At 37.9% G+C, this 27673-nt stretch overlaps 1 protein-coding gene across 1 annotated transcript; it reads right to left on the bottom strand.

Annotated features, from left to right (window-relative positions):
• Positions 1 to 31: 31 nt before the first annotated feature.
• Positions 32 to 23303, bottom strand: ercc6 (excision repair cross-complementation group 6). Its single transcript, XM_067421213.1, has 20 exons — positions 23179 to 23303; positions 22309 to 22704; positions 22077 to 22197; positions 21741 to 21849; positions 20411 to 21119; positions 16462 to 16593; positions 15469 to 15627; positions 12725 to 12860; positions 11772 to 11942; positions 11229 to 11405; positions 7710 to 7826; positions 7403 to 7498; positions 4567 to 4785; positions 4028 to 4138; positions 3809 to 3928; positions 3594 to 3688; positions 3022 to 3167; positions 2030 to 2708; positions 1278 to 1356; positions 32 to 1190 (listed from the first exon to the last, which is right to left on the bottom strand). The coding sequence occupies exons 2-20, from the start codon at positions 22692 to 22694 to the stop codon at positions 753 to 755; spliced, it is 4200 nt and encodes a 1399-aa protein (XP_067277314.1). The 5' UTR covers positions 22695 to 22704; positions 23179 to 23303; the 3' UTR covers positions 32 to 752.
• Between the last annotated feature and the right edge of the window lie 4370 nt (positions 23304 to 27673).

Raw genomic sequence — 27673 nt, 5'->3', positions numbered from 1 at the left:
CTAGATCATATTAATAAAATGTACTAAGGAGTTGATGTAAAGGATGATGTTTATTAGGTAACTTTTAATGAATACATTTGATTGTTCAAACGTATAACAGTATTCCCTAAAATAATTCCCATCACAGGCTTTACACATTGCAATTACAATAAATCTCATTTGTTCTCAGTGAACAAACATTAAGTGGGAGGTAGAGGTAGATACTCTCAAGACATTAAATAATGTTGGCTATAACTTTCAAAATCACCTTCACTTACGAACACGTCATGTAAACAATTTGGCACCAAGCACCTTTAGGGTGGAAACCCTATATAAAATGTACATTTTCCCTTATTGCCAAAAAGAAAAATGGTAGCACAAAATACCAATAATTCCTTTTGCATTAACAAAAAAGATGACAATAGTATTATAATATAGTACAGCAAAACAAATACTGGTCTCATCATTAGTAACCTGACCAACACAGTTTTAGGAAATTTACAAGTTCAAGTAATTTTCCAGGAGTTTTACAAAATATTGTTTTTTCATACAATAGGAGTGTTTTACAATAACAGAGCCAAAACAATTCTTTTTGTACCTTTTATGGCAAACCTGGAAAGTTCTAGAAAGTTTATTGAAATTAATTGCATTTACACTTTTACATTTCATAATCGAAATATAATTGCATCATATCACCGTTGATCCCAAATGTGTGAGGTATACATTTCCTTTGGAGCTTCTCATTTAACAGCTTTTAATGTGCCCCGCTCCGTTTACCTGAAGTCAGCTTTAAGCTTCCACATCCCTTCCTGCCCAGGAAGTCTGTGGAACTCACAAATATTTCTCAGCAGTTCTCTGAACACTGGTGTCTGTGTGGAAGTGAGTCTCGGGGTGAAGTACTCCAGGATCTCCTTGGTGCTCGCCTGGCCATCCACCTGAGCTTGGAAGGCCACAAAGTTCCTCAGGTCGACCAGAAGCTCGTCGTGTTCTGTAGGAGTCGTATGCGTGGTGGCAGACCGAGTCTCTCTCTCGTCTTCATCCTCTTCCTCATCTTCTTGTCTCCTGGGTTGAATGAGGTGATTCCTGGCCTTCATTCTAGCGAGGAGAGAGGATGAGGAGAGAGAACCAGATTCCCCCTGTGCTCCTTCCCCACTGAAGTGAGAAGCAGATCCTGGCTTCTTTACCACTGACTTCTTTATAACATCTGCATCCTATATTAAAAAAATAGAACATGAATGCTTAACAACCTTTATTATACTATTGGGGGTTCACAGGATATTATACCCATATAGACATACCTTGCATTTCTCTGCTGCTTTTGCCGTTGTCCCAGGTGGCTGAGAAAGGAGGGAGTTTTTCTTCTGTCCAAACCTTCTCCTAAAAAAAAATGTTAAAACAGCCTTTAATTTTTTTTAAAAAATTACAAGACACATACTATTGTTAATTTTCCATTCTATTATATAAAATGAAAGGGTTAATTCACCCAAAAATTAAAATTCTGTCATTAATTACTCTCCCTCATGTTGTTCCAAACCCGTAAGACTTGTTAATCTTCGTAAAACAAATGAAGATATTTTTTTATGAAATCTGTTTTTTTGTCCCTCCATTGACAGCCTACGCAACTACCACTTTCAACCCCCAGAAAGGTAGTAAAGACATCATTAAAATAATCCATGTGACTCCAATTTTATGAAGCAACGGAAGTGCTTTGTTTGCGTGAAAATACACAATTAACCACTTTATTTACAAAATATTAATCTCCATCGCATGTTTATGCAACATCTGCTCTTGCGTTAACATAACATGCATGCATAAAACTGAGGTTAAACCACTGGAGACACATGGATTACTTTAATGATGTCTTTACTACCTTTCTGGGGGTTGAAAATGGTAGTTGCGTAGGCTGTCAATGGAGAGACAGAAAGCTTTTAGATTATATTAAAAGATCTTCATTTGTGTTCCGAAGATGAAGGAAAGTCTGCTGGGTTTGGAACAACATGAGGGTGAGTAATCAGACAGAATTTTAGGTTGAACTTTAAAAAAGACATACTTGACTGGAGGTGGGGTTGCTGTCATGGACCCTCTTGAGAAAGGCAGCCTGCAGTTTTGCCTGGAAACTTTCAGAGCTCTCAGCGCATCCTTCGCAACCCTATTGGCCTCAGCTTCCACGAGTACATAGTCAGGGTTCGATGACTCCATGATGGTGTCATGCGTCATGACACTGTGTATCCCTGACTTTTTAAAGAGTTTGGCTAGAACATAATCATCACTCTTTTTCTCATTTTTTTCCTCCTCCTCTTCCTCTTTCTTGTACCTCTTTTTCTTCACCAGGTGAGATATACGGCAGCCCTCAAACCTGGCGTCCTCAGAGTGCTTGCGCTTTTTATGCTTGCTCTTGCGTCCGTCTGAGGGTAACGTGTCCTTTTCTGGCATTTCACAGTGCTTTTTCTTCTCTCTGTGCTTTTGAGGGCTGTTCATAGAAGAGAGATGTTTACTAGTGCTGTTTGTCAAATGGTCAGCAATGGAATGAGGTTCGAGGTTATTGTTCGGTGACCCGGAAGCACTGTTGTTAGAGAGACCGTTGACTGAGGTAGTGTTTTTGTTTCCTGATAGAGATGTGGAATCTTCAACGCAAAATGCAGATGAATGAGACTGTGATGGTCTTGTGGTCCCCTGAGATGGACGGGAGGTCTTGTGTCTTTTTGGAACCTGCACATCTGATCCTGTGCCTATGAAATAATAAACAATACAACACAAAGACTTAGGTACTGTATCTACACTCAGAAGAAATGTGCATTGTGGTACTTTTATTCTTGTTAAAAATGTATACTTCTTAGGGCTGGATAAGGTACAAAGCTGCTGTACCCCTAAAACATCAGATTTTATCTTTTTTTTTTCTGACAGTGTACCTGAAAAAATGTTTTTAAATTATATTTATATTGCCTGATTTCAACCCATCTTCTCTTTGTGTTGACAGCCAATTGAACAGAGCTGTTCTTGCAAAGAAAATATGCTCAAATGGTTAACAGATCCATCAATTACCTGCAAATATTGCACTGGTTTCTGTTCCCTGGGAGCCGTCAGGACTGCTCAGCGTGAAAAGTTCATAAATGTCGTTAGACTTGAAAAAACGTCTCTGCTTAGGATCTTTTAGCACCCGGTTGGTGAGAAACTGTTTGAAGATTTGTCTATGGAAAGAGACAAGAAATACTGTAGATTGTTTTAATTGTCATCATGACACACTCTAGCCCCGCATTTCCTGAATTATCTCCTTTATCCTTCGCCTAAACACTGACTTCCCACAATCTCACCCTGCTGGACAGTTTATCTGCTTAACAAATGCAGGTTAGTTCGAAATTGCAAAACTAATATGCGCACAATCCCGCTCTTCGCAGTGTATGGAAATTCCCATTGCCTCCCTACAAATAACCCAGTAGTCTACGACAGCCTTTAGCGACCAATTAGCAAATTTGTGTTGATATCTAATTAAAAAAATAATGCATTTCAATTACTGTCTATTGAGCTCCTGCAGACAGAAGTAGGACATTATGGATTGTAATAGTCCTCCTCACCATTACCAGCTCCATCTCAATGCCCAGTCCCAGGAAACTAACCTGTGGTAAATCTTCTCCTCAATAGTTCCAGCTGTCAGCAGCCTGTAAACCGTCACCTGCTGTTTCTGTCCAATTCTCCAAGCACGCTCACGAGCCTACAGGAAGAGGTCAATAGTTCAGATCCTTACCGATCAGCACTGCATGCTGCAAGCTAAAAAATTTGCATCAGGTACTAAAGGGCATGCATTTTGGATGAGAGATAAGGCATGGCCGACCTGAGTGTCTGTGCTGGGGTTCCAGTCTGGGTCGTAGATTACAACCCGATTTGCTCCAGTCAGATTGACTCCCAAACCTCCAACTCGTGTTGTCAAGAGGAAGACGAAGATGTTCTTGTTCTGTAAGGAAGAGGGCAAAAAAACGGAAAGGATTAATAAACTGTTTCAAAAGCACCATCACAGAGAGCATAAAACACGCCCCTGCCATCTCATATTTACCTGGTTGTACTGAGCGATGAGAGGCTGTCTGGACGCAATGGTAGTGGTGCCATCCATTTTGAGATAGGAGAAGCCATTCTCCCTCACAAACACCTCCAAGATCTCCAGCATCTGTGTGTGTGTGGGAGAAAGGGTTTCAGACAGAGCATTAAGAACAGGATTAGTGCTAATAGGATTAAGTGAGATTAATATTACATGTACAGAAGTACCAACTGTGTGGGTTTTAGGTTCTCTCTGAAGCCAAATCTCATTTCTATTGAACAAAGACAGCTGGGTCCTGACAGACACCCTACAATGCAATAAGATCTCCTAATGAATTCTATTAGAGAGCAAAATGACATAATAACTTTATTGGTCCTTTAGTGGTTTTGCTGGAGATAGCGAGAGTGCAGTTTATCCATCAATACTGTGGGTTTATTCGCACTCCTTTCCTTCAGCGATGGCTTGATGGATCTACTTATGTGAATCAACCATTGGCATCTTTGCTGTTGTGCATTTTGTCTATCCTTCTTCTCGCCGTTCCTTTCTTTATTACTGACCTGCTTGGATTGGGTGAAGAGCAAAACTCTGTGTCCCTGTTTGAACCACAGGCGCAGCAGTGACTCCACCACAATCATTTTCCCAGAGCGTTTCCAGTAACCGAAGTGCTCCTCCTCGGTCAGCTGCTCATCAGGGATGCCTCGGAGCATCCGCGGCCCGCCTGTGAACAGATCTGGGTGGTTGCACATCTTCCTCAGAGCTATGAGGCCTGAGAAGACCTAGAACCACAGGGTGGGGAATTGAGATTAATACACCGGATGGATATGTTAATACATTTAATGGAGGGAGAAAAACAATTCTCTCTTTCCATGTAAGAAATAGGAAACACAAATCTTAATATTAATAAACTTGGTTAATTTAATGAAGGTAATTGACCAGAGCAAAGTATAGTCTCTTCCTTGAAGTAAATGCAGCAGTCTTTGCATTATATATGTGGCTTAATGGAGTTTGTGACCACATAAGAGGGGTTTGTAAACTGCTCTGCAACCCACAGCTTTTGTCTGCAGAAAATACATTTGGAACATTGTGATGAATAGTTTGTATAAAGGAGCTTCTCCTGTGACACTGCACATAAAAAGAGTCAATAGATCACAAGGACTGTTTTTTTTTTTTATGCAACGAGGCAAGCATCTTCACAGGTGTGTAGGGCTGATAAATGTGCCAATTAAACATATTCTGCATCCTTGTGATAAGGTAATTCACAGTACAGCAAAAGGTATCTGTACACGTATTATAAATAGTTCAGAAATTTTTTCATACTTTTTTTTCCACTTCACATTGGTGTCAGCAGAATAATTTGTGTGAAAAGTAGTAAACATTATTAGCAAGTTTGTATTAGTATCGTTTAACCAATGTTTGAGCTGTGCAAACTACACACATTTGTTTAAAACCTGATGATCATGTTGTCCTGGATGACTTGACAAAAGAATCATTTTAGGCTCTCTTTTTGACCAATAAAATAAAGGCGAATCATACATATTTCTTATTCGTGGTTCATGATAAAATGCCTTGAAATATATATATTTTTTAAATCCTTAAACTTTATTTTTAGGGTTAAATTAGACTTTGAATCCCACAACACAAATTCCAGAAGCTCTCTAAATGGTTTTCTTTATACTCTTTCGAACAACTACAGTCATAAAAACAAAAAACAAATAGCAGTATAACATCAGCAACCTGAAGATTCACTGTATTAGTAGTAGTGATATTTCTGCATTGCAAATAATCTACTTGTAGGTACCTGTAGTAATGTAGGCCCTAATAGAAAAACAACAGACCCAACTGTCATGACATGTACACTGCTTGTTCTGCGGAACTGACTCATTGAAAGGGCGTGTTCAAAATAATAGCAGTGTGGAGTTTAATTAAATAATTTATTCATTCTGTGAAAAAAACAGGTGTCATTAATTGTCCTTCATTAAGGAAGAAGGAAAGCAAATGTTTCACACATTGTAATAAACTATATTTCCTCCTGAATTGCTAAGCTGGCCGTTCCAAACATTATTCAGAAGAACAATGCAATTTAAAAAGTTAAATGGAGAGGCAAAAATGTAAAGTGCAGAAAACTCAAATGCAAAAGCTAAAATGATTTCAAATGCTTTAAAACAGCAACAAAAAAAACAAAACACATGGAAGAAAATAAGCAACTACTGTTAAAAATCGATCGAAGAATAGTCGTAAAGTATACGAGTAAGAATAAATGTAAAGATTCAACCAATTATCACCACCAGAAAGATCAAAGATAATCTAAAATTACTTCAGAAAATGTTTGATTGAAGCTAAGCTAACAGCAAGATGCCCCGTAAAGCAACATTGCTGAAAAAATGGTATTGTGGTACAATAGTACTTCATTTGCAAGAATTGGTTAACATTTGCCAAGGAACACATCAATTGGCCCAAAGCGAAATGGCGTAACATTTTGTGGACTGGTGGGAGTAAAATTGTTCTGTTGGGTCTAGTGGTCATCGACAGTACATCAGGCGACCACCCAAGTAATGAATTCAAGCTACAGTACACTGTGAAGACAGTGAAGCATTTTTTTTTTACAGTCTATGATTGTGACACAAGAATGATTGTATAGGGATGTTTTTCATACTATTGTGTATTTATCACATACCAGGGATCATGGATCAGTTTGAATGTATCAAAATACTTGAAGAGGTTATGTTCCCCTATGCTGAAGAGGAAATGCTCCTGAAATGAGTCTTTCAATAAGACAACAACTCTAAACACGAGAGTAAACAAGCAACATCTTGATTCCAGACGAAAAGGAGTGAGGTAATGGAGTGGCCAGCTCAATTCCCCCAACCTCAACCCCATTCGAAACCATTACGGGTGACATTAAAAATGCAGTTTCTGAAGCAAAACCCAAAAATTCACGGGAACTGTGGAATGTAGTTTGTTCATCTTGGGCTGAAATACCCGTTTCCAGGTGCTAGAAGTTGGATGCCTCGATGCAACGCAGATGCAGCAGTTATCAAAACCAATGGCTATGCAAATAGATATTAGTTTCATTTAAAGTTGAATCTTTAAAAAAATTAGTTTGAAGAGACATATTGACACTGCTATTAATCTGAACAGATTAATATTCATTTTATTTGCTTCCAGTAAAAGAATAACGCAGACTTCATAAGCTTTGATTTGGACTTTTCCAAATATTTGCACTTTACTCACTTTTATTAACACACTGCTATTTATTTGAACACAACCGTATGTCAACATATAATGATAGGGGGTGTCACCACTCTCAAGTGGACTGAATAATGAATAAGGCTTTTTACACTGCGGGGAAGAAAAGATCATCAGTTTTGAGCAATCAACACATGTATCCCTTACATGCATGTCTCCATTCAGAATTTGATAAACCTCTTTGGAGTCCAAAAAACTCTGGTAGACCTGCCGCTGATCTTCCGTTAATCTGCAGAACAGGACCTGTTTGGACATTCAAATATTAGGGGCTATAATTGAGTTGATGTTTGGCTTGTAGTCAACATATATTTGATTATTCAGCACTAGGAAGTTTCAAATGTTTAATGCTTTAAAGCGTATTGCTTTGGCTTTCTTTGAAACACAAAAAAATATGAACTAACTGGCCAAAATGTGTTGTTGTCATGCAAGGGAAACAAAGATAAGTAGTGGGCACCTGTTCGTTTTTGTCGGGTAAAGAGAGGTTTGCTTTCACATCAGCCTTCATTCTTCTCAGCAGGTAAGGGTTTATCGTGTCACGAAGAACACAAGCACATTTATAGGCAGTCTGGACCTGAGGATTATAAATAATACAAATAAATCCATTTGTGACAACACATTCCCTGGTGTTGCATTAAAAATATGAAACTATAGTATATAGACTGATAAAGCCTTAAAAAGGCAAGTGATGTTGAAATGAAATGTTTCTATTTCAAATAAATGTGGAAATTCACCAAAAGGGTGAATTAAGCATTATTAAGAAGGATCATAGTAATGTCTGCTGTAAATTAAGCTGCCAATCACAGGAATAAAATACATTTTAAAATGCAATAAAATAGAAAACAGTTATTTTAATATTTCACAATATTATTTTGATTAAACAATATAATTTTTGATTAAATATTTGCAAACTTACAGTAATTTACATGTTTTAACTTTTTGCAAGCACACACACCAACTAAAATATATTTATGTTTAGGCTAATTAACAAGCATCCACTTCAACAGACTTTTTGAAAGCCAAACAAATTAGCGTGTCCTGAGGCATGTCAACAGCCGCTTGTTCTTTTTCTCTCCTCCTATCAGCAGATTGACACATTAAAGATTCATAAGAGTGCTGCTGGACTCCAGAGGGGGGATACACTCTTTTATCAATAATGTTCTCCTGATCCAGCGTTAGGCCAAATGCCATTTAGCTGTAATTTAAAGGGGTTCGCAGATCAAAAGAAAGCCTGCAGTGGAACCACAACACTGCAGGGCATACAATGAGCCCAGATTAGGGCTCATTTGAGAGGAAAAGAGAGAGAGAGAGAGAGAGAGAGAGAGAGAGAGAGAGAGAACAAGAAAGAGAGAGAGAGAGAGAGAGAGAGAGAGACACAGAGACAGAGAGACTTAACTCAAGACTTCATGTTTCCTGTTTCAGGACCTGTTTAGTTTTCATTCACCTTTTCAATAATTTAGTAATTTTTTTAAAAGTTTTTAAATATATTTTTTAAAGACCCTTTAGTTTAGTTTAAATGGTCCTGCAATGTGACAGAATATTTGTACTTTTAAAAATACAATATGCTGTCATAAAATACTTAGATATATGTTGTTTAAAAAGCTCTTAAACATTTTTATAGTTTAGTTTCATAATGTTTTATTCTTTTAAAAAAAAAAGAAAAATGGCAAAGTGTGTCCAAACACACACACACACACACACACACACACACGCACACACAAACACACACACACACACACATATATATATATATACAGTGAGGAAAATAATTATTTGAACACCATGCTATTTTGCAAGTTCTCCCACTTAGAAATCATGGAGGGGTCTGACACTATGTCTTAGTGTCTGAATTTGTCATCGTAGGTGCATGTCCAGTGTGACATAATCTAAAAAAAATCCAGAAATCATGTATGATTATTTTACTATTTATTTGTATGACACAGCTGCAAATAAGTATTTGAACACCTGAGAAAATCAATGTTAATATTTGGTACAGTAGCCTTTGTTTGCAATTACAGAGGTCGAATGTTTCCTGTAGTTTTTAACCAGGTTTGCACACATTGCAGGAGGGATTTTGGCCCACTCCTCCACACAGATCTTCTCTAGATTAGTCAGGTTTCTGGCCTGTCGCTGAGAAACACAGAGTTTGAGCTCCCTCCAAAGATTCTCTATTGGGTTTAGGTCTGGAGACTGGCTAGGCCATGCCAGAACCTTGATATGCTTCTTACAGAGCCACTCCTTGGTTATCCTGGCTGTGTGCTTCAGGCCATTGTCATGTTGGAAGACCCAGCCTCGACCTATCTTCAATGCTCTAACTAAGGAAGTTGTTCCCCAAAATGTCACAATACATGGCCCGGTCATCCTCTCCTTAATACAGTGGAGTCGCCCTGTCCCATGTTCAGAAAAACACCCCCAAAGCATGATCCTACCACCCCCATGCTTCACAGTAGGGATGGGGTTCTTGGGATGGTACTCATCATTGTTCTTCCTCCAAGCACGTTTAGTGGAATTATTACCAAAAAGTTATATTTTTGTCTCATCTGACCACATGATTTTCTCCCATGACTCCTCTGGATCATCCAAATGGTCATTGGCAAACTTAAGATGGGCCTGTACATATGCTGGTTTAAGCAGGGGAACCTTCCGTGCCACGCACGATTTCAAACCATGATGTCTTAGTGCATTGCCAACAGTAACCTTGAGCACTGTGGTCCCAGCTCTTTTCAGGTCATTGACCAGCTCCTCCCGTGAAGTTCTGGGCTGATTTCTCACCTTTCTTAGGATCATTGAGACCCCACGAGGTGAGATCTTACATAGAGCCCCAGTCCAAGGAAGATTGACAGTCATGTTTAGCTTCTTCCATTTTCTAATGGTTGCTCCAACAGTGGACCTTTTTTCACCAAGCTGCTTGGCAATTTCCCCGTAGCCTTTTCCAGCCTTTTGGAGGGTTACAATTTTGTCTCTAGTGTCTTTGGACAGCTCTTTGGTCTTGGCCATGTTAGTCGTTGGATTCTTACTGATTGTATGGGGTGGACAGGTGTCTTTATGCAGCTAACAACCTCAAACAGGTGCATCTAATTTAGGATAATAAATGGAATGGATAGGGACATTTTAAAGGCAGACTAACAGGTCTTTGAGGGTCAGAATTCTAGCTGATGGACAGGTGTCCAAATACTTATTTGCAGCTGTATCATACAAATAAATAGTTAAAAAAATCCTATATTGTGATGTCTGGATATTATTTTTTTAGATTATGTCTCTCACAGTGGACATGCACCTAAGATGACCATTTCAGACATGACAATTTCAGACCCCTCCAAGTGGGAGAACTTGAAAAATAGTAGGGTGTTCAAATACTTATTTTCCTCACTGTATATATGAGATTGCAGCATGATTTTAATTAGTGCACATGACAGGCGTTGGTTCATTTTTCATATATTTTTGGTGCAAAGAAATACGTACTGCATAAAGTATGTAAATTCTAATTGCAAGATTGTAAAGTCTTCTCGCATTTCTCAAATGAATATCCACTAAAAGAAAATTTATGAATGTATGAGGCTGGTCAGCAAGACTATGCAGACAGCTGGGAAAGAAGAGAGCACCATGAGTCAGGGGTTAGCCATCTACAACCATTTAATAACATTAATAATTAGTAAAGGTTTTTATTATTGGCAAAGGAAACATCAATAGCCTTTTAAAGCAGTTTGGAAATGAAATCCATAAAGTAAGTGTGCTATTAAAAAGATTTCCTAATAATGGCACATCTAGAGTCCATTCACCATGCAGCCATCAGTACGCTGTTAGAAGGTTTTTATATGCCTTTGAATTAATACAGGCACTTCCATCTCTGTGTAATATACAATGTGTGCTGCGTTCATTACACACTTATATTTTATATAAATTATAGGTTTATATATGAATAATAAGAGAATTTTAACTGCTCTGATCAATAAGCTCTGGGTGATGAGTGGTTCACCTGAACTGGAGACGCATTAGAGTATCCTCCCATGGTAATGGGCACAGAGAACTGCTCCATGAAGATGGGCAGAGTCCCCAGCTTCCCTGGAAACACAAAGTCAAAGAGCGACCACAGTTCTTTGAGGTTGTTCTGCATGGGTGAGCCCGAGAGGATAAAACGGTGGGGTGTCCGGAACTGTGTATGGGGAAAAAGAAATCAGTGACAATCCATCATAATTTACGAGACACAAGTTGTTCAAGTAATCAAAATAGTTTTAGAAGCTTAACTGTGCAAGCAGTCAGATACTACTTGACAATAAAACCCCATTTAAGATGGATTTGGTTTTAAAGCTCCATTAGCTTCAGTTTATTCAATACCAAATCAAAGCGTTGCAGAATTTCCAATTGATTTTTTAATATAGCGATCAATACCTCTGGAGCTCATAACTTTATGCAAACTAAGATAATTTCTAAAAGGTGAACTAACTTTACTTGTGTGCTTTGTGTACAGCTTAACTGTAAAATGAAGGGAAAAAATCTCTGCAAAGAAATGAACGGTCACCTGCTTGCATGCCATAGTCACCCCAGCGTTGGGGTTCCTAATCTTGTGGCCCTCATCCAGGATGATGTAATGCCAGTCGTACTTCTGGATGTAATCTTGCATAATGCGTATGTATGAGTAGGAAGTGATGAGGATGCCGTGACTGGCCACTATTTCCGGGATGAGCTTCTCCTGAAAAAAAAAAGGAATAAAGTAAAACCGGAAAGAAAACTCGCTCGCACAATGTCTTTTTTGGCTGTTAATTAAATTGAGGAAATTGCAATAGGTTGCTGGTATCAGGCCCCTGGCGATAGCATCTTCATCAGAACGACTAGTCTATACGTCTGCTTTGACGTCTCACATGAACGGTCTCAAGTGTGTTCCAATTATAGACGTGCAAAGCGACTAACCTCTGTTCCCTGCCCCCCCTCCACACTTTTTTTTTACTTTGTAGCCAATTAATCAGGTACATCTGCTCTACAGGAGTGTTAGTGTTAGCGTGAAGACGGTATCATTAGGTGCCAACGCTGCATAAACGTTCCTCTGTCTCTCTCACACAAGCTCTTGAGACCAACTCTCCACCTAGAGGGCAAAGCACGGACTGCCAGACAACAACCCCCATTAATCACTGTGTCAGGCAGGATGGGGAGGGGGGCAGTGAAGACCACTCACAGTAAACACTTCACAGCCGCCCCACAGCAGCTCCTGCTACCTTAGCTTTAATTAATTTAACATTTCCTTGGAGCCAATTCGACTCCACACACTAGGATATTTGCTGACAAGGGGAAAATCTCACGCTGGCATAAACGTTACAGGCCGAAGCGACACAGTTCATCTTAATCTTGTTGTCATGTTGCTTCTTTGTATGGAAACTTTAGAGGGTTGAGATTACATACGTTGAGAGTCAACAGAACAGTTTGCATTATGGAAGCCTCAAGAATGGACGTCCTCAGCTCAAGCAGAGCGAGGCTCACCTTTTTGCTGGTGAAGGAGCCTGTGTCGTGGAGGACAGCAACACGGAAAGGAGGCCACCATGTGTGGAACTCCTTCACCCACTGATGCATTACTGTAGCCGGACACACAATGACCGTGGGCCCCAGTCCAGCATACCTATATGAGAAGGGAATGTGGTCACAACACTGGAGAAACTGAAAGTTGGAATACTAGTTCCAGTATGTACTGTACTAGGATTTTAATATGCAATCGGTCATATGCTTTTCAGACTTTTTTTTAGATAGAAATGAATACTTTTATTCAGTAAGGATGCATTGAATTGATTTAAAAAAAAGACACAAGCGTTAAGTCATAAAAGATTTGTTTAATTTATTCAAATAAATGCTGTTCTTTTTTCCTAGAGAGACCGCATTGTTAGATGACGCAAGATGCTAGTACAGTAACAATAGGAAACTCCAAGTACCATACAAAACTAAATAGTGTGTCTAATGGCAAAGGGTAATATTATTTTGTATTACAAAATACAACCCTAGATACCGCTCACTCGATCCTTCTAGCAAACGTCCCCTTTTCCACCATATAAGTTAAAATGATAGTCAATGGAGATTGCTGAAATGGAGCTTACTTGTTTATTGGTGTTTTCAGATCATCCACTCGCGAGAGAGACCTTGCGTGCATATGGTTGCCAGATTGGACATGTTTAGTTAAACACTGGATAGTATATGGGTTTTTTTTCACAGAAAAGCTCTGTTTGGGGGATTTAATTTTCTGAAATCTGGCAACAGCACAAACACAAGCACTTTCTCGCGGGCAGATGATCTGAAAACACCAATAAACAAGTAAGTTAATAAACAATTAACTATCTCCATTTCAGATGTTTTGCTTAAAGTGTCATTCAGTCAGTCTGTGTTCTGTCAGGACGGTCAGGACTCACAAGCCGCTTTGCTGAACTGCTGTGAGCTGTGACCTGCTGAAATAAGCCAATCGGAGCTTTACATCCTAGGGACAATTTCTGGGGTAAAACTGTATCTGGACAATTTTTGCCCTTAAATAAGCCACATTCCCTCTATGTAGATATCAGAGAACAATTTAACATATTGTTTCAAATCATTCTAGGCACCTTTAATGACCTTTCTATTGAATTGTCATTGCATGCTGCATGCAAAAACAACATTTAAGTGTGATTTGATTCACAAATACATGACTCCTATAGGTCAGTTCTTTCTACACTGTAACATTTTTTGGTTGTTTTTTGTTGGTTTAACTTAAAAAAGTAAGTAACCTGGTTGCCTTAAAATTTTGAGTTTATTGAAATTAAAAATTTGAGTTGATACAATGAAGGAAATTTGTTTAATAAATTGAAACTCAAAATATTTTTGTATCTGAACCACATAAAAAATGTGATAAATCATGAAAATAGCACTATTTGGCATGTTTCACTGCATCATCAGAAATAAAACACACACAATTACCCAATATGCTTACAAAATCTTTTAATAATATTTTAATAAAGGTTGTCGAATCTCAAAAAATGTTCATTGATTTAACTCAAAATTTCAATTTCAATGAACTCAAAATTTTAAGGCAACCAGGTAACTTTTTTTCTAAATAATTTTTTACAATGTAGTGAATCGGAATCATAGTGTAGTCCAATCCTAACTGAATTGAATCATCAAAGTGATTAATGAATCATCATCTGCCTCGCTTACTGAACAAGTTGTATTGTTTCCAGTGATGTAATCCTTTTTGGATACCATTTTCAATACCATTACTGAATGACTGATTGTCCATATTATTTTAATATGAAATCCACCTAAAATGTTTTACTTGCAATTACACACATTAAACATCAAGGTAATGAATCCTATGAGCTTACACCACAGCTGCTCTGGTATTCCTCTCCATGTGAGAGTTCACTAAAGAAATAAACTGAAAAAAATAAATAAAAATAAATAAATAAATGCACTAAATGGCTTTAGGAGCATTACAGCTTGATATGATATTCTGGATTGTGAAAGCCATTGATAGCGAGCCATAATTGAGTTTGCGAACAATCAATTTGCGGATGGGCGACGCCAGACAGCTTATTGACCAGCCAGGAGGGCCTGCACCCTGAGAGTGTTTGGCAAGAAAAGCAAAAAAAGTAAAAAGGCAATACTTTAAACGTGTTTAATTACGTTTCATGTTTATTTTTTCACCCCTCCCCTCCCAACGAGCAGTCTCTCTTTTATGTCACGTCCTTGTTTCTACTTTGATGTCGCCACTAAGAGAATTAGAGGAATATCATAATTGAAACGTCTTTAATAATTCACGCCAAACCTCTCTCCACCAGAAATCCAGCTGCTGAAATATTCATTGCAATCGAGACTTTGAGTCTGGGAGGGGTGGGGGAGACAGCTGACGTCTGTGTTTATGTGTGCTCGTGTTTATGAGTGTTTGTACACATGTATGGGTGCATGTGTGACTCGGTGGCTGATGAGGATGTTTTGGAAAGGAAGAGACTCAAAGCACAAAGACAGTATGAAGAGAGAAAGAAAGAGTGAGAGATGGTGTAAATAATACGGAAGCCCATTTTCACCTCAGATTAAATAAAAAAATTAAGATATTAAATATCATCTACTAATCTAATATATAATCAATAGCAGTATATATTAAACCAGGCACATATATTGATTTCTTTGTGTTGTACTCTCAGAAGGAAAAATATATAAAATACAGTAGATATATATACAGTAAAAGTCTACAAGCATGTAGGGTCCCTTGCCTGTATTTGGAGCCACGTGTTTTGAGCTTGCTGTAGCTCAGGCCTGCCAGGAAGGCAATTATCTGTATTGTCTTGCCCAGGCCCATCTCGTCTCCCAGAATGCCTCCTGCTTGCTGGCAGTGCAGTTCCCACATCCACCTGACACCTGTCTGCTGATACCTGGACAACAAAAGCAAACGCTTTGTCACACAAAAATGCAGCCACAGCACAAACACAAACACAGTGGCTGATGAATTAATCATAGGGCCATTATCACTATTGATTCTGGATAAATGGGCCATAAGTGTTGCTCAATTGATGTGCTGTAAAACACATCCAGAACACAACAGCCGAGTACATCTTGCTAAGCCTAGAGCACTTCACAGCTCAGCTTTCAGGACTCAAAGTTAAAATTGTGAGTAATTTTCATACACATTTAAGATTTCACATTAGCTGTGCACGAAAACTCAGGCAGCTGACTTTTTGCCTCGCTGCTTTATCAGGCAATGACTTGAACACGAAGACACCTCACTGATTTTGGACATACTTCTGAGGCAGCATAATGGTAATGATCCACAGCAAAATAGAGAGCGCTTTGGTGAGAACTAAGCTAATATTTTAGAACTACAATGGAAATTTCTCCCTAGAAATAACATTAAAAGTGCAAAAACGGTCAAAAGTTTACATTTACACACAAACTGATCACCAACCAACTTTCAGACGCTATCTTTTTTTAAACCTTAACTGTCACAGAATAGAAAGCACAGGATTGTGGGATATCAAAGGCAGTGAAGGAAACATCTATGCTGCCTTTTGAAAAATCGATCATATGAAGGTATCTCAGGAGGCAGAAAGTGAAGCTCGCATTGGACGTGCCTTGCTGCCTTTCTACCTGGTAATGCTTCCTCCTAATGCAAGCATTTTTAAGCTTACATTGTGTGTGTATGTGTAAGAAAACACAAATTATTGTTTTTTTTCACAAATGAGAGTATGTGTGATTTGATGGAGCCATACTTGAAGAGTTTCTTCCAGAGGAACCCAGGCACTTTAAATCCTTCATCAAACTCCACGTCACTCTCCTCAGACTCGTCTTCTCCCGCTTCCCTCTTTACCTCTTTTTCCAGAAGTCTTTGCCTTTTCCACTTCCTGCAAGAAGACAAAACCACAACATTAGCACTACATTTTTAATGCTGTCTTCACAACCAGCATCAGCTTGAAGCCTCTTGAAGCTTCACATCATCACAGAACGTTCATCACATTAAGAATCAAGAAGTTGCTATCTAAAGAATAAATCTGATTATTTTACAGGGTTTTTGTTTTTTAACTTAAAATTATTCTCTTCACATTAATTTGTTTCCGTTTTTCAAATTTAGTAAATATTTGAAATAAACATAATGTAATTGCACATCCAGGGCACGAAGCTCCTGTTTCAACACATCCCAAAGATGCTCGATTAGGGTTGAGATCTGGTGACTGTGGGGCCATTTTAGTACAGTGAACTCATTGTCATGTTCAAGAAACCAATTTAAAATGATTTGAGCTTTGTGACATGGTGCATTATCCTGCTGGAAGTATCCATCAGATGGGTACATGGTGGTCATAAAGGGATGGACATGGTCAGAAACTATGCTCAGGTAGGCTGTGGCATTTAAAGGATGCCCAATTGGCACTAAGGGGCCTAAAGTCTGCCAATAAAACATCCCCCACACCATTACACCACCACCACCAGCCTGCACAGTGGTAACAAGGCATGATGGATGCATGTTCTCATTCTGTGTTCCAAATTCTGACTCTACCATCTGAATGTCTCAACAGAAAGCGAGACTCATCAGACCAGGCAACATTTTTCCAGTCTTCAACTGTCCAATTTTAGTGAGCTCGTGCAAATTGTAGCCTCTTTTTCCTATTTGTAGGGGAGATGAGTGGTACCCGATGGGGTCTTCTGCTATTGTAGCCCATCCGCCTCAAGGCTGTGCGTGTTGTGGCTTCACAAATGCTTTGCTGCATACCTCAGTTGTAACGAGTGGTTATTTCAGTCAAAGTTGCTCTTCTATCAGCTTGAATCAGTCGGCCCATTCTCCTCTGACCTCTAGCATCAACAAGGCATTTTTGCCCACAGGACTGCCACATACTGGATGTTTTTCCCTTTCACAACCCTAGAAATGGTTGTGCGTGGAAATCCCAGTAATTGAGCAGATTGTGAAATACTCAGACCGGCCCGTTTGGCACCAACAACCATGCCACGCTCAAAATTGCTTAAATCACCTTTCTTTCCCATTCTGACATTCAGTTTGGAGTTTTAGAAAACACCTTTTTAGAAAACACCTTTTTAAATTCCAGGATTTTCTGTATAAGGACATAAAAAATCATGTAGTGGTTGGCATGTCTTAAAATTTGTAAAATAAAACCTCAGATGAACAACAACACATGACATTACAGATTATTTATTATTATGTCATTATTTATTTAGCAAAAATAAAGTCAAGATGGAAAACCCATGGGTGACAAAGTTAGGACACCCTAATATTCAATTGCCTGTAGATCCACTTTTTAGCAGCAATAACTTGGAAGTAATAATTTTTTGCATGATTTATCAGTCTCTCACATCATTCTGGAAGAATTTTTGTCCACTCTTTGTCTCACAACATTGCTTCAGTCTGTTGAGGTTTGTAGGGATTTGTTTATGCACAACTCTTGTCACAGCATTTCAGTCAGGATGATGTCTGGACTTCACTGGACCATTGCAACACCTTCTTCATTCATTCTTGTTTTTTCTCAGCCATTCTGTTTTTTTGATTTGCTGGTGATCTTTGGCTCATTGTTCGGTTACATGACCAAATTTTAGCCAAGCTTTAGATGTTGGACATATGGTCCTTGACAAAACAAGCCCAAAATCCTCACCCTTTCACCTGCATGCTTGACTTTTTGTATGAGGTGTTTGATATGATATGCTCTTTTGGTTTTCTTTTCACCAAACTTGGCACTGTGCATTATGGCCAAACATCTCCACTTTTGTCTCATCTGTCCAAATTACAATGTTCTAGAAGTCTTAAGGTTTGTTCAGATGCAACTTTGCAAACCTAAGCCATGCTGCCATTGTTTTGTTTTGTTGTTTTTAGAGAGAAAAGGCTTTTTCCTGGGATACCCTCCAAAAATGCCATACTTGACCCATCTTTTTCTAATTGTACTCTCACGAAATGTAACATGTTAACTAAGGCCTGTAGGGTGTGAGGTCAGGTGTAGTTCTTGGGTTGTCTATAATTCTTTCTGAGCATTACACAATATGATTTGCTGGGACGTCCACATAGGAAGGTTGGTGTCTGTTCTGAATGTCTTCCACTTTAATAATCTTCTTCACCATAGAATGATTCCTGTGTTAACAGTAAGGGTGTCCTAAATTTGTCACTCGTGGCCCTTTTTATTTTGGTTTTATTTTTGCTAAATAAATAATGTATGAGACGTGATATGTCATGTGTTGTTGTTCATCTAAGGTTTTATTTTCCAAATGAAGACCTACTAAGGAAGGACCAAACCATTTTCTTTTAAATTATTTCCTGATACAGAAGCCTTCGGCCACCTTGCTCTCAAAGATAGCAGCATCGGCTCTTTAAAGTATAAATTGTTTATTTACATAAATAATGTTTTATTTTACAAATTAGTTTTTTCATAAAAGGTCAAATAAATTGAATGGGAATTTTTTTAATGAAATGTGATAAGTGTGACATATATTTCTGCTTTATATTGGTCTTCGGCCACCCTTCTCTCTTAGATATGCCATTAAAAATATCCACAAATCCAAATGCCATTTAAAAAAAATCCATATCGGTCGACCACTAGGCACAGTTCAGTAATAAAACAGCTTGAGTAGCCATGCAGAATAATGTCAAAAATAGAAACGGTCCACAAACTGGTGTGGACACAGTGTCACGCTGAACGGCAGACCCCAAAGAGACATTTCCCGTGCTGAAGACTTCACATATCGTATTTGATTAACAATCTTCTCAAACTAAAACAAGTCTACTGCTGACATTTAAAATTTGACTCTGTTAAAGATGCCTCCTATGGGAAAGTCTGCAAGGTACAGTCAGGTACCAAAAGTCCCTGGCCTCGGTTTTTAATCTCCTAGCCAAAGAACTACAGACAGACAAAGACAGAAACAGAAGAGAGAGCGAGAGCGAGAGACCTTTCCCTTCCTCTGCCCCTCACTCTAGCAGGCCAGATTTAATTGACCCACTTCTGGCTTCAGGGAAAGTTAGTGGCAGTGTCGTCAGAAAAGCAAATTAAGATTGATACAGACAATTAGGAGTTTGAGCTCCCCAAGAAAGGTACAGAGAGAGGAGTGTAGGAAAAAAAATCCATCTTCATTTGGGGTTGGTCCTGTCACTCTGCAATGAAACTGTTCCCTTTATCTGGGGCTTCCGAGACTGCACTTGTAATTAAGTCAAGACTAAGCATTGGTTCAGTTAATTATGTTTTTTTTCTCCCTATCCTCCACTACTCAACATTGCTGCGCTCCACCATAGCAGAAAAGAGTGGCTGCATTCACATTTAAAACCAACCGGAGCAGTGAAACTATGGAGAGAGAGAGAAAGAGAAAGAGAAAGAGAGAGAGAGAGAGAGAGAGAGAGAGAGAGAGAGAGAGAGAGAGAGAGAGAGAGAGAGAGAGAGAGAGAGAGAGAGAGAGAGAATGAGCATGCCAACTCAATTTGCTTACTATAAATACGAATGCATAAATCTTGTTAGGTTTGCTTCCATCTATTTGCACGTTAACACATGCATACCATAATGAGAAAATATGAATAGGCATAGAATTTGCTTAGTCAAGGAACAGCAGCCAATCTCATCAGTGGATTATGCTATCTGTTCTAGCATACATGCTAGGCAAAGCAAGTAAACATATGAATGGCCTTTGACTGTAATGATTGTGACAGTTTAAGAAATGATGGATTCAGACTAAACTTACCTAATCCTTTGCCTGTAACACTCGATATCTCCATCATCTTTACATTTCTTGACTTTTCCGCCTTTCTGAGAGTCTTCATCCTCTGAGCTGCTAGGGATGTATTCGTCGCTCTCGTCCTCCTTCTTCGGTTTTCTGGTTTTGGCCTGGTTTTTCTTCTTGTACGGTTTAAGTTCGTATTCTTCATCTTTATCCACCCCAAACTCATCATCATCATCTCTCTCTGGTTCCTCGGGATCCATCAGCTCATCACTCGGGACATACTCCGAACCCTCGCTATCTGACGTCTGTTCCCCATCGCCTTTCCTCCTCCTGGCTCGGGACGGCTCCTTCTCCACCTTGGGCCTGGCTTTGGGATGAGCCCTCAAGGCGGTCCTCTGGAGCTTACGCATTCGCTTTTGGAGCGTCTTATCTTTGCTGGAGAGGGATCCATTCTTTTGCTTTTTGCCATGCGTCGTCTCTCCTGAGTGCTTCTTGGTGATCTTCTTCTTTAAGATGGGTCTCTTCCTGCTATCCGCTAACATAGCTTGGTCGGCGAGGTACTTGTCAAATCCAGAGTCCTCACTGAGCATAAACTTCCTCGGCTCTTTCTTCTCTTGCTTCTGAGGGATCCGTGAACCAAAGGGGGTCATGTGTCCTGTGCGGATGAGCTCTTCCCATTCGGACTCCTGAGCTGGCATAAGCATGCTGCCCAGAGTAGAAGGGCCTGGTTCTAACAATAACAAACAGATAATAGATTAGTACCACTAGTGTCATAAAAGCATACTAAAGCAAACATTTAAATGAACACAGTGAGAGAAAAAAACTATTCGGAGTCACACTTTCCATGATACAGCCATTCAGTAACAAGTGTGTACATGTGTACAAGGTCTTGAATGCATGAATAAATAAATAACCTCTCAAAACAATGAACATAAAGCACTCCCAAATATTTTAATTCCATCAGAGAATTCAGAGAATCTAAATGGTGGATTATCTACTTTGACGCCATGATTGTCAATATTACAATTTATTTAAACTGATCCGAGTCAGTGGCCCAAAATTTACAATATGCTGTGTGGTTTTATGTTTAAAAAACAGAATAAAGTGAAAATAAGGAAAAAGACAAAAATATAGACTATTTATAAAAATTCCAAGGCGCCAACCTTGCCCCTTAAAAAGCATATTAAAACAAACATCCAAGACACAGACAATCTGAAAGTGTTTAATTTATGGTGCCCATGGCATATATGCAAAGTGATTATTCAGCAAGATCAAAAGAATTTATGATGCTCCAATGATAAGTCTAATAACGTATGTAAAGCTTCTGCAAAGGACTGTGCTTCAAACTTACCTTCATCATCCTCAATCAATAATTCTGCCTCAAGCTTCTGGATATCCTCTCCATCAAGAACAGCCTGCAATCTCTTCTGCTTGGCTCTGATCTTTTTTAACTGCTTCTCCTGTTAAAGATAACAGGATTTTGAAGAATTGTGTGGTAAGTGTTTAAGAAAAAAAGAGTAATGATTCATTGAAATATTACAAGCTTTCTTTATTATGAATATAAAGTGAATATTGAATAAATAGTGTATACTACATAATATTTTATGAAGGATTACGCATTGGTATTGAGATTGCAGATATCTAATACATAATACAAACAAAAATTAACAATCCAGTTTATGCTCACCTTGTTCTCTTTTTGTCGTTTGACAGACTCAATTTTCCGACTGATGTCCTTGCTAGAGGCAGCATGAGGAGCTAACTGCTCTAAAATTTTGTTGATGTGCTTCAAGGCACTTGTACATGACCTGAAATACAGTACACACCAATTACAAAAGGTGGCATCACATTGCAGCATTCACACTGCGATTTCATTGAAAGGTTTACATGTTTTAAGATGAACAGAGGCATAAATTCACCTGACGTCATCCAGTACAGACTCATATTCTTTCTCAGCCTCTGCTTTGGCCGCAGCCTGGTTGGCCTCCTGAATGGCCCTGTCCACCTGCTGCAACACACCTTGTTCGAGAACATCTTGGTCATACACATCCACTCCCAAACCTTGCAGCTCAGCTGCCTGAGAGTTGTGGTCAACAGATCGGATCTCCTGCCGGTTAATGTGGAGTAAGGGCTGCGATTTTCTAGGATTCTGTGCCCCACCATTCTCTGGACATGTAGCTGTTGGCTCTTCTTTACTGCTTCCTGGGATGGAAAGGCCATTGTCTTCTTGGACTCCAGGAGTAAGGGCACTGACAGGGCTGGACATGGGAGGCAGGGCCTGGTCCTTGTTGCCTTCTACTGGCATTGTAAAGTAACTGTGAATAAGGATAATCTAAGGCTGTAATCTTGGATATGTTTCATTACTTAGACACCAAAGTAAGAGTATTATAATAACACGAAAACCCTATAGTAATTGATAATGACTTATATACAGAATCATAAAGTGTATGTTTTTCCTAATTATATACATAAAATGGTAAAACATTCGTATTGAAAAATGTAAAACCACTGAAGAACACAACAAGAGACATACACAATAACTGAATGCTATAATTGCCTCGGCTTTTACAGTAACGCACAATAATAACGCGCTAAATTGATTAATTTGAAGACAAATGTGGTTTTACTGATATTTGATTCTATCCTTCTTAAAAAAAAAAAACAATTTAAAGTGTTTTATGCATTAGTATAGGCGTATGTGCTAAATGCTAACTGCTAGCATTGTATTATTGTTGTTTGTCCTCAGTTTAACCCAGACGTTAAACAAAGCCCAGCAATAAACAACAAACCTTCACAACGACCCGACTCTTTCAAATGATTTATTCGTTTAACGTGAAATCCATTAAAAACTCGGTTTTCGTTGTTTAGATGTGTACTACTATCTAGCATGTGAACTTGTTATACAATCACTGCATAATAAACTGTGAAGAAAGAGAGGTTAAGGCACCGTAAACGTCAATGGCCGAGGAAACACGTCAAAATAAAAGTCCAGAAAGGTAATATTATTATTTTGTTGTGCCGAAATTAACCATTGCAAAAATTCTCCCGTACTTAGTTTCTCTGATTTTATTTGTTAAATACATTTTTTTTTCATCTGGATTTATTAGGCCCGTGGGCTAATAGATAAATTTTTTTCTTTAAATGTGTAGAATATACGTGTTTTGAATAAGAGAATGAACGCATGAATGAAACACTAAAAGCTCTTCCGAATATTTAATTTGTATTTATTGTGTTATAATAATGGTGCAATATTTACATATAATTTCAATTTGACATTAATTTTATTTAATATTTAACAGCCATAATTGAAACCATTCGAATTTATTTCAATTGATCTAGTTTTTGAGTTTTTGAATTTATTGATGCAGTTGTCATAAAAGGACAATATGCTATTTGTTTTTTATTTGTTTAGCAATATATAGCTAAAATAAGTCTAAAAATAAAAATAAATAATGTAAAAATGTTCCAAGGCGCCAACGTTGCCCCTAAAAAGTTTCTGATCATACAGCGCCCCCATGAGATCAGACTTTTAAAATCCCTTCCAATAATTTACCATACAAACCCTCTTGGTACAATGTGATTTTTACCGTTGCAACATATATTAGGTTAAACTTAATATCGAAAAAATATTTATCTTTTGTTTAGTGTTGATTAAAGGGGTTGCTTTAAAATCAATGTAATACTGATGAATAAACTGCAGATGGCGGAGGTGAACTGCTTGATATTTCAAACTCTCAAACTTCAGTTACTACCTCCTCCGTCCTCCTCCAAACTTCAGGAGCTGAAAAGGCCGCAGTCCTCTGTGATGTGTTGTCATGGAGAAATGGGGACGTGTAAAACCAACCAGTAAAACCGGCAAGTATCACAGTTTTATTCTGTTTTCCAGTCGTGTTTTTTCTCTTTTCCTCAATGTCCCTATGAAAGAATGAATGACAGTGTTTGCGATACATCAAAGCAAGCGATCAGGAAAACAACCATTCCATAATACCCTGTGCTTGGTGTGCACAACTTTGATACTTTATTACTTATTTTCCTGATGATATTATGCCAGCCAAATCCAATTGTTCTTAGTCCTTGAGTTTGCTGCCAGAGGTTTTATTCCATATGGCAGGGTTTCCACTCCCTTATGTTTCCTTCTAAAAGACGGACGGAAATCGTAATATATTTATGGCGTTGTGTCAACCTGGGATTACTGAGGTACTAACAGATATATCCAGTGTTTTATTAATATCCTCTTCTGAGTGTTTTATCATGAAATTGAATTCCAATTCTCTCTGCTTTTACTTGCCTTATAGTTTCATCACGTGTCTGTATCAGGTTTTTAAAAATTAATTTGATTTGTTTATTTTTAAAAGTGTATCTTACTTGAAAAGCTAATTGAAATTGTGTGTTGATTGCAACAGTATGAGGTGTTTTAAAGGGTCTGTTTTTGCAGAAATGCTACATAGGTTGCCAGTAAAATACAAAATTTGATTGCAATCACATATTTATTATAACCCAAATGTAAAAAATAAAATAAAAATGACTTAAGAAATGACAGACTAAGAAATTAATAATAAAAAGGTAAATAAAACCAACGCCAAAAGCAGATATGAATAGGAGTGTGAGTGAGTGAGTTTGAGTTTACAAATAACTTGGTGGTTAAAGCTGTTATTTTGATTTTTGTGCGCACAATAACTATTTTCGTCGCATTGTAAAATTAGTGTACAGCCACTGTAGTGAGATTGACTTTGTAATGACGTCTTATAGTAACTTTTATGGGTCTTGTGAGTGGGTCAGTGGAAATGTACTGAATGCCAATGGAGGCCTTTCTGAGCCTTTCTCAGCCATCAGCTTTCAACAAGAATATCTTCATTTGTGTTCCGAAGATGAACAAAGGTCTTACGGGTGTCCAACGACATGAGGGTGAGTAATTAATGAAATAATTTTCATTTTTGTGTGAACTAACCCTTTAAACTTGTTTTTTTTTATTCAGGCTTCTAAGTAATCTTCATTCAGAATGAACTGAATCGTATATTAATATTATACAAAAATCTGCTTCCATGTGTAAGAAACATGAATCTAGGCTTTAGTGATGAATTGCACCAAATGCTTTACTTCATATTGTAAAATACTACATATTGTGCACCACCTGGAAGGTTTCAGTGGATCACCCTGAGCGTTCATGTGTATGAATCTTAGATTAGCTTGCTTTTAAAGGCCTTTCTTCTGATGATGCTATAAATTAAACTGTCACTTATTTCCCTTACTTTGTACTTTCTGACCCCCGAAGTTAGATCTTTGTGCAATATGAAAGATAATGTTACTTCTTGGTGGAGCTTCAGATGATTATTGATTGGTGAGCATGTGTAGTGCACTGGATAAACCTCAAACAAACCTTTTCTTTTTCACAGAATCCTTCAGGAACTTAAAAAGAAATATGGCTAATATATCAGCTCTGTATATTTTTCTGAATATGTTCCAATTGTTATATGATTTTTCTGTTTATTATTTGGCCTAATTTTCTATACTATGAACAGAAACTGATTCAAAGCCGATGGTCTATGTATAAAGTGCTTATTTGCGGTGCTTTTCAAAATAAACAGAAGATTTAATTAAAATCGTAGTCACGTTTCACTCAGCCACTCACAAATGCAGAAGAATCTTATCCAAACATTGAAATTGTTAAAATATACACGGCATGTTATGGCAGATTTTTGTTTTTGTTTTGTTTGTGCATTGTGAATGGATTTTTTTTAAGTCACGTAGGCCTTCTGAGCAGAAGCAAAATATGCATTATCCATAAGGAGTTAATAAAACGAAATAACAAAGTTTAAGCAACAAGGTTAAGTTTTGCTGGTGTAAACAGATTTTCTTTGCTGCAAAAAAGCATGCATTATAAAAAAATTACAATAATTATATTTTAGTTATAATTTCATTTAATATTTTAACCAATATCAAAAAATTTAATTTGTGCAATTCGCTGTTAATCTTGCCCTAAAAAATCACATCGTGTCAGTGAGTTTAACTTAAGAACTGACTCACAAACGAATCATACAGACTGGTTTTGTGAACTACATCAATTGAATCATTGAATCAACCCGAATTGGTTAAAATTGTGAGTGAATAGCAACTTCAATTTCAATCTGTTTGTCTAACCAAACTGGGAATATACTGTACTGCACATGTTGCATGACTACTTTTATCATTCTTTTGATATATTTGCATCCTTAAACTTTTAGTTTTGTTTTTATCAGAATTCACTGGAAATGTTTATGGCACTACAGACCATTGTAAATCTCCTGCCGTCGTGATCAAGTGTGTAAAGTATGACGGAATCCCTTAATCACTGCTTTACGTCTCTCTGCCCTCTTGGTGAAGTCTTTTGAAGGTGGATGGGCAATTAAAATATTTACTCAGCATGTACAGTGCATGAAAAGGGGAAAGCTCAGAGGAGGGAAATGGAAATTGATGTTTGAATTGCTCCCAGCACAAGTCCGTACATGTTGCTCCGGGGGAGAGTCTAGTGTAGACAGGTGGAGAAAGCTCACTCAAATAAACCATGGAGCCACAAATGAATTACTTCAGCAAGTGATATGCTCTTAATGTTGTTTGGAATTAAAGGCTGTCCTGTTAAGAGGAATGTAAACTTCCTCCATCAGGGGGGGCTTTCCCTGATCTGACTTGCCTGCATATTTGAGCCGTTTATTGAATGTTTTAAGGTGGTAGCCAACAAGTTGGGCAATTACCTGAAGGCGTAGATTTGCTGGGTGTACGTACGTCCTCAGAAACCCGCTGGTGTTAGTAGATTAAAGTGCAGACCAGGTACATTCTGTACAATTTTTCTTTATGCACTATGCAGCCATGTTAAAAATGGAAATATTGTTGTGTAATTTTAAGAAATAGCTTTTATTTCTATTTGTAATAAATTATTTACTATATTACCAGTAAGATTTAAAAAGAAAGAAATTAATGCTTTTATTTAGCAAAAATAGATTGAATTGATCAAAAGTGTGACGGTAGTCATTTATAATGTTAGAAAATGTATTTTCCAAAAATGTTTTTTTTTTTTTTTTTTGAATTTTCTATTCATTATATAATCCTCCTGAATATTGAGCAGTACAACTCTTTTCAACATTGATAATAATAAGAAATTTTTCTTAAGCACACAAACAGCATATTAAAATGATTTGTGACACATTAGAAGGATCATGTGACACTGAAGACTGGTGTAATGATGCTGAAAATTCTGCTTTGCCATTACAATAATGTAATGTATTATAAAATGTAAGTTATTTTGGAGAA

The sequence above is a fragment of the Pseudorasbora parva genome, chromosome 17, assembly GCF_024679245.1.
Source record: "Pseudorasbora parva isolate DD20220531a chromosome 17, ASM2467924v1, whole genome shotgun sequence".
NCBI lineage: Eukaryota > Metazoa > Chordata > Actinopteri > Cypriniformes > Gobionidae > Pseudorasbora > Pseudorasbora parva.
Note: the sequence above shows the minus strand (reverse complement) of the source record. Positions and strands in the feature narration are given on the sequence as shown.

Excerpts from the sequence above, each read along its gene's own strand:
- ercc6 (XM_067421213.1), bottom strand. The coding sequence starts at position 22,694 with ATGCCAGTAGAAGGCAACAAGGACCAGGCCCTGCCTCCCATGTCCAGC. Across the intron at positions 7,827-11,228 it reads CTAATGCGTCTCCAGTTCAG|GTCCAGACTGCCTATAAATG; the intron begins GTGAACCACTCA and ends TATAATCCTCAG. Across the intron at positions 3,168-3,593 it reads GAGGAGAAGATTTACCACAG|ACAAATCTTCAAACAGTTTC; the intron begins GTTAGTTTCCTG and ends CTCTTTCCATAG.